General features: G+C 42.1%; 1 protein-coding gene across 6 annotated transcripts in view; it reads right to left on the bottom strand.

The window, feature by feature from the left end:
• Positions 1-17,397, bottom strand: part of KIF23 (kinesin family member 23) — a 29,846-nt gene extending 12,449 nt beyond the window's left edge. For 4 of the 6 annotated variants that reach the window (XM_010593715.3, XM_010593713.3, XM_010593710.3 and 1 more), the window contains exons 1-11: positions 17,320-17,397; positions 15,440-15,509; positions 14,218-14,346; positions 7,717-7,822; positions 7,368-7,504; positions 7,076-7,185; positions 6,470-6,640; positions 4,864-4,905; positions 4,040-4,152; positions 3,771-3,892; positions 2,351-2,453 (exon numbers count right to left, since the gene is read on the bottom strand). In XM_010593715.3, coding sequence (XP_010592017.1) covers positions 2,351-2,453; positions 3,771-3,892; positions 4,040-4,152; positions 4,864-4,905; positions 6,470-6,640; positions 7,076-7,185; positions 7,368-7,504; positions 7,717-7,822; positions 14,218-14,346; positions 15,440-15,509; positions 17,320-17,330 — 1,114 coding nt within the window. In that variant the 5' untranslated portion in view covers positions 17,331-17,397. The remainder of the gene's footprint in view (positions 1-2,350; positions 2,454-3,770; positions 3,893-4,039; positions 4,153-4,863; positions 4,906-6,469; positions 6,641-7,075; positions 7,186-7,367; positions 7,505-7,716; positions 7,823-14,217; positions 14,347-15,439; positions 15,510-17,319) is intronic. The other 2 variants (XM_010593714.3, XM_010593711.3) reach the window with 1 other exon arrangement.
• Positions 17,398-21,922: the final 4,525 nt, after the last annotated feature.

Here is a 21,922-nt window from a genome sequence, read left to right on the forward strand (position 1 = left end):
CCAGTGATTCTTTCCTCTCCCAGTGTGCTATCAGGAACCCATGTTCCTGTCAACAGATACCTCTACTTCCTCAACCCTCTCGTAGAATGATCCATTCACCTCCCTCCCTTAACGGCCAGGGGTCCTTAACCCAGGGTCTGTGTTGTCCATGGGTAGATTTCAGGGAGCCTGCATACTTGGATAGGGATATAAATTACATCTTTATTCTCTCTGACCCCTAACTTAAATTGAGCAGTTCCTTCAATTATGAACCCAGGCCAAAAAAAATCTACAGTAGTACCTGTGGTTCTGTCAACAGAAATTTTAGGCTTTTTAATAGCACATTCCAGTTTATTGCAGATATCTCAAGATAGCTATGTTCTTCCGTACTTGAAAATTGTGTAATTGGACCTGCTGCAAGGCTATTCAAGCTCTTATTATAATACGCACATAAATTATTATAAAATGAGTTTTTTAATATTTTTAAAAAGTATTTCAGTATACATAATTGGTTGCCTTTGTAATTCTATGTATTTTATGCTACACGTGCAGAATTATTCCGAGAAGGACCCACAGGCTTCCTTCCTGCTTCCGTGGCACAAAAAAGGCTAAGAAGCTATGCAGCGTAACTGTGTCTCCCAGAAGTATAATGCTCCCCCCCCCGCCCCCGCAGCCCTGTAGCCCTTTTGAGTGAGGCTGCTTGTTTTCTAAAGCCAGACATTCTACAAGGGTGGCGAGCACAGGGAGGCAAGCAGCCCTTTCCTGGTTCCTTGCTGTTGCCTTCAAATGTTCCTCCTACAAGCCAGCTCCCAGGTTAACCTGGTATCTGTCTATAAGGATTGTCACTTTACCATGCTGGCATCAGCGGGCCCTATCCTCATCAACTCCAGTATAAACCTTCATCTCCCTGTTCCACTTTAGATGCACAGCCATGCTCAGGCCCTGAACTGTATCGCTTAGAACCGCAGCACCTCTGCAAACCGAATGCCTGTCATCGCCCCAGTCCCAATCCATTCATTCTGGTTTTCTCACTCTAACTCCTGTCACACCTATCCTTCACCCATGGTAACACTGATAGTCCTTCCCATTTTCTCCCAAAAGCATCCTTCAGGCTTTTACTTCATTCTCAATCCAGCTAAACTTCATTTCTCATCAAGGTTAATCCTACCAAAGGCGCCTAAGTGAATTACTAAAAAAGCCTCCTAAACTGTTCTTCCATATCTCCTTACTTGTTCCTGGTAAATTCATGTTCTACACTGGCAAAATGATCTTCCTAAAAGACTAGTCCTCCTCTGATTTTAAAGGAAAGTTATTTAATATAGTAGAAAGACCAGCTTGAATTTGAACCCAGACTCCGGCCTTCGGAAAATTATTTAACCTCCCCCAACGAATTCCCTCATCTGAAAAATGGGGATGAATCAATCCTGAAAAGTCAGAACCAAGACATCAAGCCTATGCCTAGTACATACTATGATACACACTAGACCCTAGACCGTCAATAATAGGTAGCCACCATTATTCCTTCGAGATAAAATTCAAGGTCTTAATATGATAGACAAGGGTCTTTATAACCCTGCCTTATTCCCCTACCTGAGTGCTCACCCACATCTCAACCCACACCTCCACTTCGGCTAAGCTGAGCTGTCATACTCTCTAAGTGTCTTCCTCCCCTGGCAACGATGCTGCCCTTAAACCCATCCTTCTTCACATAGCTCCCTGCTACTCTAAGTGTCAACTCCATGAATGCTTCCAGGAACCCCCTCCCTAATCCCAGAGGAGATCAGACCACTCTATTCTACTCTCACAGTGCCCTGGGCTCTCTCACATCACATTCCACTAGTCTACTCACTGCCTATCTCTGTACTAGGCGGGGCTCTCAAGGCAAGGCTTCATCCTTTACATCTGTATTCTGGCACACAGTAGTATTCAATAAATGTTTGTTAACCTAAAATACAACATACATGGCTGAATCAAATCAAAGATTAAAAAAACATAGATTTTCTTCAGTTGGCTTTTGTGTGAAAAGATATTTTTCCCTATCTCCAAAAGCTGATTCTTACCACTATGAATATTTGAATAACTGCTAAGTCATTTAATTTCAAGGACTCAATAGTGACCTATAATACTATCAAGAGATACTAACAGACTCTGTCAATATGAATATATATTTAGTCAATGTTCCTCATTCTTAAAAAAAATTAGATCAATACCAAAACAGTATTGCTAACGAAATAACATTGACCATTCAACTTAGTCTCTAAATGATCTAACTGAAGACAATTATGTTTAAACTCCCTATCAATAAACAGATGAACTGGCACTGCAAATTTCCGACAGCTGCAGCAATAAATAAGTACTATGCTTTATTCACCAGCTTCCCGTAGTCTGTTCCCTTCTGCTTTTGTCCGGTTGGTTCTTTCACTTCCCGCAAGATCTACCAAGGACAATTGGCTTATAGTGATTTGTTCTTTTTCCTGAAAGAAGATCATAAAGCCAGTAACGTGGGTTATAACTTGTTTACAGTGTTTAAATAGATCCAGAGGAACAAATTATTAAATCACATGAATACAACATTTGTATAATACAAAATGCAGAGAGGCAAAGGATGAATGTTTTGAGGAGAGTTTGCTAAAAGTATAAATAAAACGCATGACATTAATGATCACATGTGTATTGCCTGGTCTTCTACATTGGACTGTAAGCTCCATGAGAGCAGGGACTGTATCTGCCTTCCTTACCACTTTATTTCCAGCTCCCTGCACAGTGCCTAGCACTTACCAGGAACTCAATAAATATTTGCTGAATAAACAGTCTAGAACAGCGATATCCTAAATTTTTCTATAACCAGTTTAATAATTTTATAACAATTTAATGATTTCATAATACTCTTTATGATTTTTATAATGAATGAAAGTCAAGACGTTCATAAATGTTTTAATATTCGATGTGATTCAAACGAAATCAAGTGTATATGGAGGCTTGCCTTATAACCATGTTCTACCTACCATTTAAAAATACTGGCACTCAATTAACAACTGTGAATGCATTACCTCTTTTAAGGCTCACAACCTAGGGGGTAAGGTTCTGTTACAGGTAGGTCAGAACGTGAGTAAACGCACAGGAACCGGGACTCATGGCAGTCCTCACTCCAGAAGCAGCATTGAAACTGGCACGCTGTACCCTCTCCTCTCGCCCTCTGTAAACCTGCACAACTACAGCTCCATGATGTAACTTGAATGGAATTACACTTCAATAGCTTGAAGTTATTAAGTGACTTATATTTGGCCTCCAATGCTATTACTAATTGGTGTAAGCCTTGTAGCATGACAAGGCCCAGCAGCAAGTAGTGATCAACAGATGGGCCCTTCCTCCTCCCCGCCACGGCCTATCAGCCAAAAAGACGAACAGTTTAGAACCCAGGCCACCTCTGGAACTCTATACCCTAGCAAGTTAATTGGTGACCTTTTAAAACCATTAACTGAGTTTCCTCTATAAAATGAGTCTACGGAGATAAAATAATGAATTACACATCCTTCTCCTTTTATCTCCTTTATTAAAGAGATTTATAAAGCTTCGTAAGCCTTTCTCACAGCAGAATGCCAGGTTCTGAGGTCTACTACCCTACTTCCTAAAACTACACTATTTCATAGTACAAACATACCAACAAAAAAAGTTACCACCTACACATACATTAATTCTAGAGCAATCTTTCCTGCAATGAAACCTCCCTGATTTAACTCCAAAAATTAAGGATTCAGTTAGAACTAGAAAGACGTCACACACAACTGTACCTGTAAGACATTATCTCCGTCTGCGTCCAAGGGAGCCTGAACTAATCTAATGTTGAACACACTATGGGAACGGCTGGACTCACGATTCAAATGGGTGTTAGCAATACGCCTCTTCTTCTGGCCTGTGACAGAGAAACCACTGATCAACCCTGAGCTGAGGCATTTCACCATACATGCTTTCCATTCCTCAGAAAGGGCTGCTGTCGAATTGTAGTAGCATCTCAGAATTACATTTGTTATTTTAGATTTTTTGTAATTCTGTTTCTAACCTCTCCAGAACACTTCAAAAGCCTCCTCAGTAGATTTCACTTCAACTTCTGTACATCCTGCAACATACATGTTGTGGTTCTTATCTTCACGAAGCAATTTAGATTGTGGAGGTCTAAGAGAAAAAAAAAGTTAGCGTCCTAAATTATGAGATTCTAGTATCTTCACTTAACACAAGGACTAAAAGGACTAAAAAGAATGATCCATTCTTAAAATGAGACTAAGGTTAAGACAGACCCCAGAGAAGTGTTAAACTTTAATAAAATAAGAATACAGTCAAGATTAGTTACATAACAGGGTAACAGGAACCAATTTTATTTTAAAAGTTTGTTCTAACTCACAAAGCACATTAAACAACACTCACTAAACAACTAGAGACCAAAGCAGCATTACAGGAACACCACATGCACGGGTTACGAAGCAAAATCTAGCTTGTTTTCCTAATTTTAAAAGATCAGCAGATAGAGCTGATTCTGACCTCCTCAGCAACAGTAAAATAATGATAATAATAATTCGAAAGAATTTGGCATATACCAGGAATGGCAGTCCTTTTAAAGTGGCCTGTCAAGTTTTAGTCTGTGTGGTAGGATGAGGGTGGGAAAGGGTGCTGCTTGTTTGGCCTCAGGTCTTGCAAATAGTGGAGGTAGAACATTTTCCAGCTGCCATCATAGATGCAGGCAAGATTTTTCAGGAAGCAAGGAGGGGCTTAGAGGAGGTAGCAGCCAGCCCACTGCCAATGACAGACAATCGACATGCAAACACGCTACAGATGCCAACTACTAGTATAACTGCACCCTTCTCCCTAAGAGCCAGCCCCATCACATACATAAAATCTGTGTTCCTCATGGGAATGCTGCCACTGTTCCACCTACCAAAGGAATAAGGTATAAGTTACTGTTTCTACAGTGGCCGCCTCACAGCAACACGTTCAGTGCAGCCCATGTGACAAGGAACTGCACCCTTGTAAGTTCATGCAGGGGGTTACCAGAAAGGTTACAAGGTGACTAAGACACATTTGTCAGCCTTCCTTTTGTACAACTAAATGAAAACCATGAACGTCTCCTTTAAAATTAATCTCATTGAGTACAAACTAAACAAAAACTTGGCTCATGCACAGAAATAAAACCGGTTGGTAGCGATGAATGATATCAAAGATTTAGAAAAATAAGTAAACACACACAAAGCCAGAGTCAACACAACTGATACTTTGAAAGTAATTGGTTGGATACAAAACCATTGTTTCATGAGTTCTGTGTCATGAATTTCTCTATAACCTTACCCAAGAATCTCTTTCTTAAATACCAGCATTCCAAGGGTACATAAAGATAGGTCGCTTCAGGATAAGTCCCTTTTGTTAAAGTTCTCATTTGCGGAAGGATTAAAGAGAGCAAAAGCACAAAAGGGAACAAAGTCATCCTTCATATAAACTTGTAATCTAAATACTATTAAATCTGGTTTACTTAGCAGTTTTGTAATCATTTCCCTAATTAATGCAAATGAAAATTCAGGGACTCAAGATAACTACACCAAAATGTGACTTAGTAAGAACCACAGAAATACTTTTATCAAGTGTGGCCTCAACCAGTCTTTAAATTGCTGAATGTAAATAGAAGTGAATATACCAACATCAGTTCTCAGTCTAACGGTTTTGTAAGTCCAGCTATTTCCCCAATAATGTTTCATTAGGCGTAAACACAAAGTCAAATATAAGATACAGGTCAGCACATTATTTATGTGCTAATAGACCCTAGTGAAGACGGTATTTAAGATAACCTAAAACTCTGTCTTTAGAACACAGCCAGCAGCTAGGGAACAAGCTACTAGTACTAGACATAAGGTTCCTGAGTCAGCAGTGGCCCAAATGCAGATTTATAATTCCTGATGTCAGATATAGCTGGTCTTCAGTCCCAGCAGGGTGAGACCCTAAGAAATCTAGGAAGCAGTAATTTAACTCTGCCTCTCACAGGGGATCTGTGTTAGTTGTACAGACAACAGTTTTAGGCTCTATTATGTACAGATCACTGAGACGTAAGATGGTTACAGAGGCTACAAACTTCCGAAAGCTAGTGTCACGTTTTTCAAAGGTAACCCTTTCATAGCTCATTCGTAGGGATGCTTTCTAATTCATTAAGATCCTTCTCAAAACATAGCCCAGGGCCACAGATTTTCAAGTTATTCCTAAGATGGATATTCGGATCACTTTTTTCCTTCAATGCCTTGTCCCACTGGTTCCCTAATACAGCTGCATGTATTTAGTTAAAAAGACACACTGAGCACCAATAACTACGTGATACACAAATATCATTTCATTCTGACAACAACCCTCAAAAGTAAACATCACCCCCTTTAAAGATGAGGAAACAATGGCTCACTGAGATGAAATGACTTTCCGGAGGTTAATCAGCTAAGAAGGGGCTCTCTTCACTACTTACTTTGGCTTTATGGGATCAAATGGCACCTCTTCCAATAGATCATATATGTAATTATTATATATTTCAATATAAGAGACAAATACGCCATAAACACTGTCTTCATCAATTTCTTCTGCTTTGCAAAATTCTTGTACAGTTATCATATCTGCAAATTCTGGATCTATTTGTCGTCTGGAAAAAAAAAAGTCAAAAAAGTCTGATCTTTTACATTGTGAGTCAATATCAAAAGTAGATGATGACCCTATGGGGCATCTAAAAGATATAAACGATTTGCCATTACAAGCAGAAACGCACAAAGCAACTTTATTCACAGTCACCACCCCCAAGCAGCACGCTGTGTCCTCCCAGATACACAGCAGTCTTGGACACCCTGTCCCCACCCAGAGTGGCACCGTCTCTAACCAGTGATTGAATGGCAATGTGCTCCAAACCAAAGAGAAAATACGAACAAATAAACTTAAGAACATTCTTCAGCTTTTACCGCACTAAAGTCAACCGTCAGACCAACATCTCTATTTATTGTTCACCATTTCCTATGCCCAAGGAAACTACCTGACAAAATCCTGTGCCCCTTAGGCCAATGTATATACAAATGTAAGTACTTACTTGCTAGATGGAGTCTTTGGGTTGGGCATGGCTTCCCTTTTCTGACGTTCTAATAAGGCATCAACCTCACACTGTATATCCATGCTATTCCTATCATTAGATTTAAAAACCTGAAGTGGGGCAAAAAGCAGACCAAGTTTCTTAGACTTTGACTTTAATAAGAAGCATATTTAACATTTAGTTTACAAAATGGATCCAGCGCTTTAGTTCTTTCTTAATACCATTGTATCCATAGGATTCTTAGTGCCTGTGCTGGTAAGTGAAATGGTCACAACACAAAATAATTACTTACATATCGTTTAGCTTGAAACAACCCTATACTGTTAAAGATCATGTCCAAACAACGAGGAAGCAGCCCTCCTTCCCCAGGTGAGCCAGTCATTGTGTGAGTTTTTCCACTTCCGGTAACACCATATGTAAAAAGAAGACCTGCAATGTAGCCAGTCACAGTCAGTCAAATCTTAAAAGTTCTCCCCATATAGTTATTTCTTCATTGTATTAAAGACACTAAAAATTAACCAGCTCAAAAAAACAGGATTAATACCACCTTAACAGTTCTGAATTTAATGGCAAACATAAATCAGTCAAAAAGTTTTATCGGAAAGGGGGAAAAAATCCAACAAAAACTCCAAGAATCATACCATTTTTGCCATGAAGGAGGTCATCCACCAAGGGGTTAGCAACAACATCAAAGAGCTCCTTCTGGGTTGTGTGAGTACCAAATACTTGCTTAAATGAATACTGAGTCTGTGGAAAAGGAAAAAATGAAACTTGCATATATGGGATTCTGCTATATGTAAGTGAGAAATAATATTGGTTCCAACTTATTAAGAAAGTTCTTTATAAACATGTAAGAGCTAAACACACAAGCAATATGAATGCCTTTAAACTTGGAGCCCTTTGTTTCTTAACAACTCTCTAAAAAGTCATGACATACCTAAATTTTACCACTTACAAATTGGTAAGTATTTTCAGTGGCAACTATAGGGAATGTAGAAAATCTTAAGTCCACAAATGCTTCATAAACCAAGGCTGATTTTGTTTTAATGAAGTGATAAAGAACATCAAATGGTATCACAATGAGTCATAGTCCTAGATTTGTGAAAATCTTCAAGCATTATTTCACACACTATTTTACTGATTTTTCTTTATGAAGGCATCATTTAAAGTAGCACAGCAGGATAAAACCAAGTGTTCTGATGTACTGCATTTTAAAACCAGAAATAAGATGTTAATAATCTTACCTCTAAATTCTTATACAAAATAAATTCTGACTTTTAAGAAAGCAAGGCTACTTCAATTGTCAAATATTTTTCAAGATAAATTATAAAGTATAATTACAGTGAAACTGCCCCTGAGGCTTCTCCCCGCTCCGCTGCCCGTCAAACCTTGGTTTCTAACTGCAGTTTGGCCCGCTCGCACGGCAGCCCTAACTGCCGTTTGAATTTGGCACCGGAATCCCACGTGTGGGCAAACCAGGATCTTGGCACATGCACGGGACCTGAAGAGCAGTGGCCCTGAACTTGACCCCGGACTTCAACATCGTTGAAGAGGAAAATGTTCTCCAGCACACTGCTGCACCCAAGCCCATTTGTAAAGCTAAAAATTCCCTTGCTTTACAAATGACCCAGCACCAGGATCTCCAAATATGGACATGGGAGGGATTGGGGTGTTGAATTTTGGGCGCAAATCCTGCCTCTTGGGGACTGGCAAGCATAAAAGCTCTAAGGTCCCCTGGGGCAGGGAGCGTGTGGTCTTTCAGCTGCTAGGCTCCAAGTTGCTCCTTGTTTTCGTAAACAATAAATTTCCACTTTGTTTCCCTTGTAACTGGTGGTGTGGCGCCCATCTTATTTCAATTTGCTAATAGGACAGGACAAGAACCCTCATTGGGTTAAAATACTACCAAAAACATTACCAAACTCCCATTTGGAAAATTAGATTGGGATTTTTTTTTTTTTTTTTTTTTTTGTACTTTAGAAGAAGGTTTACAGAGCAAACTAAAAAACAAACTAGCTTCTCATTAAACAATACACATATTGTTTTGTGACACTGGTTGCCAACCCCACATGTTAACACTCCCCACTTCTCAACCTTGGTTTCCTATTAACAGCTTTCCTGTCCCCTTTTGCCTTCTTGTCCTTGCCCCTGGGCTGGTGTACCCCATCTTGTTTTGTTTTATGGGCCTGTCTTATCTTTGGCTGAAGGGTGAACCCTAGGAGTGACTTCATTACTGAGCTAAACGGGTGTCCGGGAGCCATACTCTTGGGGTTTCTCCAGTCTGTCAGAGCAGTAATTCTGGTCTTTTTTTTTTTTTTTTCTGAGCTAGAATTTTGTTCCACATTTTTCTCTAGCTCTGTCCAGGACCCTCTATTGTGATCCCCATCAGAGCAGTCGGTGGGTGGTAGCCAGGGCACCATCCAATTGTGCTTGTGCTGGACTCAGTCTGGTGGAGGCTGTGGTAGTTGTGGTCCATTAGCATTTCTTTTAGTTAAATTAAAATGTCTTAATTGCCAAGGGAATGGGAGCCCTTTTATTTCTATTTTTGTTTTAATAGATTGTACATTGCAGTTATTTCTGCAGGTTTCTTGAATTTCCTGCAGTTTTTGTTTCATGAATTTCAATGCTAAGTTCTTTGGTGCGTGAGTATATAAAATTTAATATGGTTTATAGCTTTGTCAAATGTTCACCTTTATCCTGTTTAACATCCTTTACCTTAAAATCAAGCTGCTCTGATATTAATATCATGAACCTTTGTTTTAAAAATTGGCAGTTTTATCCCTCAAAAGGAGACATGTATGGACTAGTGCTTAAATATATAATAGTAATAACCAACACTTAGTTGGCACTTACTATGTCCCAGGCCCCTTCCTAAGCACGGCATTGAATCATTTAATTCTTACAACCTCTGATGTAAATACTACTAATTATTATCCTTATTTTATAAGGATAATAGAAGAAACAGGTTAAATAACTTGTCCAAGATAATATATCTACATCAGCTAGGCAAACTCCCACCTTTGTGAAAGTTTTTATTCTGATTCCATAAGGCAGCTTTACCGTTCACAAAAAAGAACAAAAAATCTTGGGATTAAAAGGATACACACAGAATGGTGCTGAGAGGTTGAATGGCTGACCTCCAAGTCCTCATGAACAAGCCCCCCCTTAACAGGTGAAGATAACTGAGGCCCCCTCAGAGGAGGAACCTGCCTGAGCCACAAGGTAAATGGTATTAATGCCATTTCCAGTCCAATGTATTTCATTATTATATAATCTTATATTTCCATTATACAATACTGCATTATTCCGTCAGTAGTAAGAATTCTTAATCTCCACCAAACCTATTCTAAATACTTGAAATTAATTCTAACAAGTAAAATTCAGTAAGTCAGTTTTCAACTATTTCACATCCTCAAAGCCCTGCTCCTCCATGAATTCTTCCTGGACTATAATTTATTTATTTTCAATATATTTGTCCTATTTATTGAGCATCTGACAACCAGGACAGATAAGGTACATATCTTCTTGAAGATTACATTGTAATGGGAAAGAGAGACAAAATTACATTATAACGGGAGAGACAGTAAATGAGTAACTATAGATTGTGGTAAATGTGGAAATACTCAGGGTACAGACCAAGGGAGAAGAGAGGGCAGGGTGCTACTTCTCATAGGACAGACAGGACAGGCATCTCTGAGGTAACAAGCTGAAACCTAAAGATGAGGAGCTATCCGTGCTAAGATCCAAGGGGAAGAGCAGGCCAGACAGAGCATTAAGTGCCAACACGACCCTGAGGCAGGATTCTGCCTTATCCAAGGAACTTAAAAGATTGGATGAGTCAGAGTGTGGACAGACAGGCGGATTATGCCTGCCTTTTTGCCCAGTTTAAAGACTTTATTGCTTGAAAGTTTTTAAATAGGAAAAAGATGAGATCTGACTTACATTTTTAAAAGATCACCCTGGCTGCTCCATGAAAATAGATTAAAGAAAGTGTTTGGAAATGCTTCACAGTGGAAGCAGGCAGTCCAGGTAGGCATCAGGTCTTGTCAGTGCTGCTCAAAGCAAAGTCAGCAAACCAGTGGCTGCCAACTGTTTTTTGTTACCAATGTTCGAAAAGATAATTACAGAAATCTAAGATTAAATGTGTGGAAACTTTTGTAGCCATTTGACATTGCTGCAACATCCGTGCTTTCCATCTCCCGGACAGATTATAAACAGGTTCAGTGTTGTCTAACTAGCATAGTTAGTTGTGGCAAACATTTATAAAAGCATCTGTCTGTAATCATAAAGAGGCTATTCTTCCACCACAGATAGTTTGAGAAGCACTGGTCTCAGTGATGAATAGTGGAACTCAGACTAAGATGGTGGCAGTGGAGATGGAAAGGACAGTTTCAAGATACACGGGAGTAGAACCGATAGGATCTGCTGATGAACTGGATATGAGCAGCAAGAGAAAGGCTGGAGCAAGGTTTCTGGCTTGAACAACTGGACAGATGTAAGAAGAGAAGACACAGGAAGAAGTGACTTAGAGGAAGAAATATCAAGAATTCCTTTTTGGAAACAGAAAATAACAAATGTTGGAGAGGCCGAAGGGAGATTGGAACCCCATATGCACTGCTGGTGGGAATGCAAAATGGTACAACCATTTTGGAAAATGACATGGCACTTCCTTCAAAAGCTGGAAAGAGAAATATCATATGATCCAGCAATCCCATTCCTAGAAACATACCCTAGAGAAATAAGAGCCATCATATGAATAAACATATGCACACCCATGTTCACTGCAGCACTGTTCACAATAGCAAAAAGATGGAATCAACGTAGGTGCCCATCAACAGATCAATGAATGGATAAACAAACTACGGTACATAGACACGATGGAATACTACATACACAATGATAAAAACCGATTCTGAGAAGCATCTCACAACATGGATTAATCTGGAGGGCATTACGCAGAGTGAAATAAATCAATCGCAAAAGAACAAATATTGTATGACACCACTACTATAAAAACTCATGAAAAGATTTACACAGAAGAAGAAATAATCTTTGATGGTGACAAGGGAGGGAAGGGATAGGGATGGAAAAAAGCTAAATAGACAATAGATAAGTGATAGTTTAGGTGAAGGGTAAGACAGTACACAGTACTGGGGAAGCCAGCACAACTTGACGAAGGCAAGGTTATGGAAGCTCCATGGACACATCCAAACTTCCTGAAGGACCAATTACTAGGCTGAAGGCTGCGGGGACCATGGGTCTCAGGGAACATCTAGCTCAATTGGCATAACAGAGTTTATAAAGAAAATGTTCTACATCCTACTTGGTGAGTAGCATTTGGGGTCTTAAAAGCTTGTGAGCAGCCATCTAAGATACTCCACTGGTCTCACCCCATCTGGAGCAAGGGAGAATGAAGAAAGCCAAAGACACAAGGGAAAGATTAATCCAAATGACTAATGGACCACAAGTACTACAGCCTCTACCAGACTGAATCCAGCACAACTAGATGGTGCCCGGCTAGCACCACAGACTGCTCTGACAGGATCCACAATAGACGGTCCAAGACAAAGCTGGAAAAAAAATGCAGAATAAAATTCCAACTCACAAAAAAAAAAAGACCAGAGTTATTGGTCTGACAGAGACTCGAGAAACCCGAAGAGTATAGCCCCTGGACACACTTTATAGCTTAGTAATGAAGTCACTCCTGAGGTTCACCCTTCAGCCAAGGATTAGATAGGCCCCTAAAACAAAACAAGACTAAATGGGCACACCAGCCCAGGGGCAAGGATGAGAAGGCAGGAGGAGACAGGAAAGCTGGTTATGGTAAACCCAAGGTTGAGGAGAAGGGGAGTGTTGACATATCGTGGGGTTGGCAACCAATTTCGCAAAACAATATGTGTACTGATTTTTTAATGAGAAGCTAGCTTGTTCTGTAAACCTTCATCTAAAGTACAATTAAAAACAAAAACAAACAAAAAAAAGAACTCCTTTTTGGACTACGGCAAGCTACAGCTGCTAACCAAAAAAGGTCGGCAGTTCAAATCCATGAGCCACTCCTTAGAAACCCTATGGAGCAGTTCTACTCTCTCCTATAGGGTTCCTATGAGTCAGAATCGACTCCACGGCAACAGGTTTGTTTTTTTTGGTTATGTGACATCCAAGCAGTGATGACAAGTAAGTGGCTGGATATTGGAGATTAGAGCTAGAGAAAAGACTAAGACTAGAGATAAAAAATGTCATAGTTATTACCATATAATTGACCTTTAAAGCCATGGGGAAGTGTAGCTAGAGAAGAGAGCCCAGGATGAGTCCAAGTAGGTATTTAGAGGTTGGAAAAGGAAGAGGAAAAGGAAAAGGAAGCAGCAAAGGATGGCCAGTGAGAGAAGAGAACGTGGAGAGTTGGAAGTGGAGGCAGGAGACTGCTCCTGGAGGGAGGGTGCTGCTGAGAAACAGACCATAATGAGGACAAAGTGTACATCATATTTAGCAGCAAAGAGGCCTTCTGAAGAGCAATTTCACAGTGTGTGGGCAAAGGGGTAAAAGGAAGTTAGAAAATAGAGAAAATAGCCCAAATCTCTACTTTCTGCATTCCCATACTTCACCCCTCTTCAGCACACCCACCTTTCTGCCTTATTTACATGACGGTTACTGGTTGACCATCTGTCCCCACGACTAAGCTGTAAGCTCCATAAAGACACTATGCCTTACTCCTTTTTAAAAATCTCCCTCTACCCTCCAGCCACTAGCTTAGTACAACATATCTGTTGAGCTGAATTGAGCTCACTTTGCTCAATTTTGCTAAAAATACTTAAGAGGTTGATACAAATATATAATGCCTATTAATAAATGTTATTTTAATCATGAAATTACATATATATAAGTGGCCTAGCACAATCATAAATCATTCCATAGTCAACTATTCCTGGTAGACATTCTAAAAAGCAATAAACCCCCAGTACAAGAAATTATCCTGTAAAAGCAATCCACTAACTCCAGTATACAAAGATGTGTCTGTACATCCCATAAACCAAAAACACTTTAGATCTGGTGAATGTAGTGAATGAATTTTGTTCAGTTAAAAAATGGAAAAGTCATTCAGGAAGCAACATTTCAAGTAAAGACAACTTGGTTCCAATAGGAATTACCTCCTTATAGTCTCCATTTCGGTTTAGTCTATAACCCTCAGGAGTGTGAAGCTGAACGGTTGTGTTATTGATCACTTCTATGCAACACTCTTGATCAGGAAAGCTCAGTGGGCGAACCCTACAGTATACCTGAAAAGACAGGAAGGTACTTAAAGAATGAAGGCTGACTTCTGCCTTCTGATTTTTCATTTAAGCTGCCCATTCATTCACTCGACATTTGTTCTCCCAATTAAGACAGCTATGAAAACTCAAATCCACTACTCAAGATTGTCAAATGCAAACAGATACATTAGCTATGACAGATTTAAAATGCACATAAAATTTGATAACAAAAGCATCAAATTACACAGCTTCTCTTCAGTATTATATTGTGTACAAATAATAAAGTTATTACTAATAACATAAGAGTCACTCTAAAAACCAACAAGCTATCACACAATGAGAATTATTTTAAAAGCTGTTAGAATTCTTCAGAACTGGATGCCAGCTAAAACTTGCCAGCGTAACCTAACACTTAATGCACCAATAAGTAAGTGCAAGATTTGAAATCTGTGGTCGCCTTGATCAGTGATCGGGCTGAGGAAGACTTACTCAGCTGCGTGTAAAGCATTGGTTCTCTCAGTTCCAATCCAGAGACAAGCTCCAATGCCAGTGAGGGGTAGATTTAAAATACCTCAGACAGACTCCTCAGCAAACCAGCCCTCTTTTATTTGCCATTTGCTTTTAAAAGCAAGTTCCCAAGCCTGAAACTAGTGAAGTACTTGCTATTATGAGCAGGCAATACACTGAATTAAGCTATTCTAAGTCTTTATGAAATTTGGTCCAAGAAGCATGGAGTCTGGGCTTTCCTTATGAAGCCTTCCATCAGTTATTGTACGTAACACTAAAGATGGGAGACGTTCACCCAAGCAGAAAGATCCCCCCTATGGCAGGGAGCATGAACCAGGTTGAACAATATTTGTAATTATCTAATTCCTCAAATTATAATTATAGGAGGCATGCAATTGACAACTGAAGATTCCATTTTATTGGACTAATGAATCTTACACAGAAACAAAATTTCACAGCTAGAACCCGCCTTACGCAATTTAACAATCTTTAAGCTAGCTAAATGTTTTTTGACTCCACTTCCATCTCTCTTCTCTCAGTCCTTCCCAAGTGTACCCCAGACGGAAAAGAACTGAAGAGAAAATACACACATAAATGCACAAAGCGACCTTACCCCAACTGGGTCTTTGAGATTCGTTTGGGATCCTTTCTTCACAAGAGGTTTCCTGGGTGTCTTAGTCCTCCTGATGGATCACAGATTAAAAAAAGTTTCAGTTCAACACTGACATACAAAAACCTCATCTTTAGTTTATACAAATACAACCTTCCTAGGGTTTATAAAATTATTCTGTAGCAGTTCCAAAACACTGTTCCCCCAAATACCATGAATAATAATAATAATAAATTCATGAGTAGAAGGGTGTTTGTGGCATGAGAAATCCAAAAATAATTAAAATTGGCTTAAAATACAGTTTTGGTACTTACTCTTTGATTAGTTCTATATTTCAAATAGCTTGCATACTTTCTTGAGCAACAATTTTAGAGGTACTACAAATTTGAAAAATCTACGGTAATTGACCACACTTATGTGAGCATAAGGACACACTGCACCAACAGCCATTGGCAAGGCAGAATGACAAGCAATTAACTTCAAAAAATTATAAAAATGCGGATAGAGAAATTCATTCTTTCATCAAGATTTATATCTGTACTTTCAAGGAACAACTGGTCATTGAATTCTCAAAACTATCATCCTTTATGATCAAACTGTGGTCCCAAACTGCAAATTTCTTGCTCTTAGAACTTGCATTAAAAAAAAAAGTGCCATAGGGACGATAGAAAAAAAGATTAATTGGATGTATTTCACCATTTCTCTAGCATGCCAATTTTCCCCACGTTTATCTATCAGCTAGATGAAAATTTAACACCGAAATTAACTAAAATTTATGGACTTGGATTGTAGATTATTAAAAGATTTTTCTCAACATTTTCCCAGATGAAATGGAAGCAAACTAGAGTTATTATGAGCAAAATATTGTGGTAGGCTTATTTAAACTAAACATTTGATTTTGCTTTTTAAGATCTTGGCTTTGGTCTCTAAATAAAACAAGTTGCCTTCTGCAAACAGCTGGCTAAATGATGATTATAAACTCAACCCTCTTCCTTGCCCAAGTACTTCTTTAGGCAGTATCGTCAAGGAATTACAGTTTTCTAAAAATATTCTGTCACCTACTCAGTGAAGAATGTGGGCGTGGGTGTTTGTGTATGGGGGCGGGGGTTGTCTGCCGCCAAAAAGAGAGCAAAAGCAACTGGCCTCAGTCTAAGGTGCGGGTCCCGGCCTCACGGCCACGGTGCTAGGCTGCGAACAGCACGCAGTGCCCACGAAGGCCAGGGCTTTCTAGGGGCTGAGACCACCCAACCGGCCCCCGACTCCCGGAACACAACGCTCAGCTCGACGGTCGCCGGCAGACTCGCACTAACTGTGCACAAAGCGATCTGAAAGGGTGGGCACTAAGGAAGGAGAAATCCCCAAACCAAACCCGTTGCGGTCGAGTCGGTTCCGACTCATAGCGACCCTGTAGGACAGAGCAGAACCGCCTCAAAGGGTTTCCAAGGAGCGCCCGGTGGATTCGAACTGCCGACCTCTTGGTTAGCAGCTGAGCTCTTAACCACTGCGCCACCCGGGCTCCATAGAAGGAGAAAAGGAACCTGAAAAAGGGTTGAGGGAGGCGGTTGCGAAGCCAGGTGGATGGCAAGTGGCTAAGGGGAACCGGAGCCACAGCCCAGAAGCCCCTGACTTCGGGCCGACCTTTCCGGGCCGCTGGAGGCCAGGGCGGGGCAGTGGGCGCCCGGCTCGGTTAAGGTGGGAGCCGGGGGGCGCCGAGGACCCGGCTCCGCGCCTGGCCCACACCCTGAGCGGCCCCACGTGGAGGCTCCCACTTTGGGGGTCGCGGACCCCGCCGCGGCGAGAGGGGACGCCGGCCCCTCACGCCCTCCCGGCCCCGGGCGCCCGCCCAGACCGCCCGCCCTCCCTGCTCCCCGGCCCCTACTCACGCCGGCTTCATGGCAGCAGGCTCCGTCCGGCCCCAACGCGCGCGCGGGTCGCCGGGCTCGATCGGGCGGGCTGGCGAAGACGGCGGGACGCGGGCCGAGCCGCGGGAATGAAGCGCCGGGTCAGTCGCGTCGCTCCGTCAGGCCCGTAAAGCCCAGGTAGGCTCGCGCCCGGCGCATTTCAAACGGGCCAATCAGCGCCCGGCCTCTGGTAAGGGGCGGGGCCTCCGAAGACCAGGAGCTCTGCCGGAAGTGGCGCTCGTTGCCTAGGCGACCGACGCTGAAGGGTGGAGAGGCGTCAGGGTTTCAGGGCTGGAGGGCTGGAGGAGAAACCTTAGGTGTTAGGAAATCCAGCCGCTTCCATTTCCCGATGAGGAACCGAACAATTACTTTTCTACAGGAGAAGAAGTCCAATGACAGGCCAATTCCGGGGTTGATTAGGAGATCAGCACCGCCGTTCCGGCCCAGGCGCGTCCTATTCTCGTGCTGTGCCCTCCTCAGTCTGAGGCCGCACTGCCTTCCAGGTCACCACAGCATCTTGGCTTCCTTTCTCTAATTCGCCCCCGGTTCTTCTTCTCTGGTTTCTCCAACTCTTTCCTATACATACATTATTTTATGGAATTCTGTATCGTAGTTATGTGTATGCCCTGGGCATAAAGATGGGGGAAAAAATGGCTTCCTGCCCTTGAGCAACCTGCAGAGCCTGCTCTTTTCATAGATGAACTGACCCCATTTTCAACCTTTGTCCCTAAACTGCTGACTATCAAATACGCGCCCACATGTGTGCTGTCTTGGAACTCTAGTCGCTTCTCTTCAACTTCCTACAAGAACACTGCGCTCGTAAGGATATTAGTCTACCAGCTCCTCTCCAGCCGACTGTGACTCATGGCACTCCATGTGTGTCAGAAGGACTGAGTTCCACAGGATTTTCAATGGCAGATTTTTCAGTACATCGCCAAGCTTTTCTTTCTAGGGGCCTATGGTGAAATAGAACCTCATACCTTCTCGGTAGCAGCTGAGAGCGTTAACCGTTTGGGGACATCACTGGTAAAGAGAAAAACAAAACCCGTTGCCACGGAGTCAATTCAGACTCATAGCGACCCTATAGGACAGAGTAGAACTACCCCATTGGCTTTCCAAGGAGAGGCTGGTGGATTCAACCTGCAGACCTTCTGGTTAGCAGCCAAGCTCTTAACCACTGCGCCACCAGCGCTCCTCTGATAAAGATAGACGTAATTTAATATCCTTGACCCCTTTTGTTGGACATTGAGGTGGTTCTGCTCTTTGCTATTACAAACATCTCTACAGCGAATAAGCTTGTAAATACATGATTTTATACAAGTAAATCTGTAGTGGAAATTCTTAGAAGCAGAATTGCTGAGTCAAAGAGCATATGTTTGTGCAGTGTTTCAAAGATATTGCCAAATTGTCCTCCGTAAGGGTTGTCCAAAATGTACACTCCCACCAGCCATGTATGAGACTGCCTGCTTTTCCACAATTGTCAGACAACAAAGTGTTATCAAACTTTTCAGTAGATGTTAATCCCTAATATGTGAAAAAAATCACATTGGGGTTTAAATTTTCAATTCTCTTATGAGTTTGGGCGTCTAGTCATATGTTTGAGAGCAATTATGTTTTCTTCTCTGTGAACTGTATTTCTGCCCTTTCCCCCATTGTTCCACTGGGTTGTTTTGTTGTCCCGTTTTTTGTTGTTGTTCTGATTTGTAAAAGTTCTTCTTTGATCAAGGAAATTTGTCCTCATCCAAAATATGAGTTCAAATATTTTTCTAAGTCATATTTTGGTTTTTATTTTAATTTGGTTATGTTTTGTGACAGCTTAGAAAAAACGTTAGGGTAGCCAAATTTATCGGTCTTTTATTTTATGGCTTGGTTTTTGTGTCAGACAAGGAAAAGCCTTTCCCACTCCAAGATTATTATTTTTTTAATCTTCCATATTTTTCCCCAGTACTTTCATTGCTTTGTTTTTTATGTTTAAGTCTTTGTCCATTAGGAATTTATTTGTTGTCAGATGAGAGGGTGGGATCTGTATCATTTAGGAATTGGGCTTGACTGCTGGTTGTTATTACCTGCCGTCAAGCTGGCCCCCGTTTCATGGCAAACCCTACGCGCAACAGAACAAAACACTGCCCAGGAGGCCTGTGCCATCCCCACAATCACTTGCAGATAGAACCTTTGTGACCCACAGGGTTTTTATTGGCTGGTTTTCAGAAGTAGATTGCCAAGCGTTTCTTCCTGGTCTGTCTTAGTCTGGAAGCTGCACTGAAACCTGTTCAGCAGCATAGTAACGCACCAGTCCCCACTAACAGGTGGTGGTGGCTGCACGTGAAGTAAAACTGGCCAAGAATTCTACCCCTAAACGAGTGCCCTCTGGCTGCTAATGAGTCACCTCCTAGTGGCTCCTTAGCCTGGCTTCTACTCACCAATATCACCACCTCTTTGATGCGAAATCTAATTGCTCCCTACCCTTATCTTACCTGACCTCTGAACACCACTAAAAGAGTGCCCATTCCTTTCTTCCCACGCCCTTGTTTTTTTCTCCTAGCTCTCTACCTCTCTTTCCCAGCCTCATTTGTGATTTTTCCCCCCCTCACTTAAATGTTGTAGCTCAGGGCTTTGACCTGGTCACTAGCCATGGCCTGTCCCCAGGCACTTTCAGCCACTCCCATGGCTTCACATACCATTCACATTTGCTCTTCTGAGCTCCAGACCCATATATCCAACTGCCTTCTAGATGTTCCACTTGCCTGGCCCACAGGCACCTCAGATCTATCACATCCTAGTATCTTCCCCCGAAGAGACTAGACTTCAGTGGATGGCATCACCATTCACCTGTTCAAACCAGAGTCTAAGGTACCGTCTTAGATGTATCTTTTGTCTCTCCTGCTTTAACATTCAATGAGCAAATCCTGCCAATTCAACCTTCTAAGTAGCCTCCAGACATCTCCACTTAGCTGCATCCCCTTGGCCACTACTATCTCTGGCACAGATGCCTACAACACTGTTTTAACAGGCCTCCCAGATACCACCCTCCAACCCATTCTCAATTTTGCAGCCAGCAGACCTCTAAATCACAACTATAATCATGTCGCTCCCCTGCATGAAACCCTGCAGTGGCTGCCCATCGCTCCAGACTCTCCACAGTGTTCTGTAGTCCTTCCTCTCCAGGCCCACCTGGCCCCTGCACCGCTCCAGCTGTGTTAACTACAGTGCCCCAAACACACTGGGCTCACACACCCTTTCCCCTGCTGCCATACTCTCCTCTCTGCCTTCCTCTGACAATGCCTCTTTATCCTCAGTTCTCAGCAGATCCTTTGCCAGACCACCCTGCTCTGGGTGCTGGACCCCTGTTGTACGCCTAGGACCTCTGCTGTATGCCCCAGCCCCCTGCCTCCCCAAGTCTCTGCACTCATTGATTTACTTCAGAGCTCATATCCCGATGTGCAACTTCAAAAAACCAAACTCACTGCCATCGAATCAACTCCAACTCATTGCGACCCTGTAGGACAGGGCAGAACTGCACCATAGGGTTTCCAAGGCTGTGAATCTTTACAGAACCAGACTGCCACATCTTTCTCCCATGGAGAGGCTGGTGGGTTTGAACTGCCGGCCTTTTGGTTAGCAGCCGAGTGCTTGACTACTGAGCCACCAGGGCTCCTCATAGCGACCCTATAGGACAGGGTAGAGCTGCCCCATAGGGTTTTCAAGGAGCAGCTGGTGTATTCGAACTGCCAACGTTTTGGTTAGTAGCCTGGCTCCTAACCATTGCACCACCAGGGCTTCAATTTGCAGTAAGTATTTACTTATTCCTGTTCTCTCTCCTCTGTAGGATTGTAAGCTCCACAGACCAGGCCTGTTTGTTGACCAGCTTATCCCTACGGCCTCACTATATGTCACTGTTACATCCCCGGTGCCTAGCAGTATAGTTGCTCCGTAAACGTATTGAAGGAATGAGTGAATTCATCCCTTCCCTTCAGAGCACAGCCCAGTCGAGGACCCGATTACATTGCACCGACCCCAGCTTGTCTTCAGGACCGTTTCTTCTTCCTCCCTGGCTTCTACCCAGTGGCCGTGACGAGCTGCCTTCTAGTCACTTCTGGCTGTGGCGCCCCATGTGCGGCGGAGCAGAACTGTGCTCCTCAGGGGTCGACAGCTGGTTTTCAGACGTAGATCACCAGGACTTCCTGCGGAGGTGCCCCTGGGTAGACTTGAACACCCAGCCCTTCAGTTAGCAGTTGAGCACATTGACGTTTTGTATCACCTAGGGACTCCCCCTCATTTCCACCCATGTTAAAACTCTTAATTTTCTTAACCCATGCCCCATTGCTGTCGAGTCTATTTGGTTTGGAATTTTCTTAAAAATCCTAATTTTATTATGTCACTTCTCTGTTCAAAAATGGTCAAGGGCTCCTCACAAACAGGTAAAGAATTTATATTTTCCCCAAATGAGTTAGCGATCCAAGCCGGGGATGAGGGCAGAAGAGGTGTGGGGAAAATACTGGAAGGTTGTTTTTAGTCAGATGTATTGAGGTATAATTTACAATAGAGGGAAATGTAACCTTTTTAGGTGTTCAATGTGTTTTGACAA

Source organism: Loxodonta africana, chromosome 13 (genome assembly GCF_030014295.1).
Source record: "Loxodonta africana isolate mLoxAfr1 chromosome 13, mLoxAfr1.hap2, whole genome shotgun sequence".
In the NCBI taxonomy this organism is placed as follows: Eukaryota; Metazoa; Chordata; class Mammalia; order Proboscidea; family Elephantidae; genus Loxodonta; species Loxodonta africana.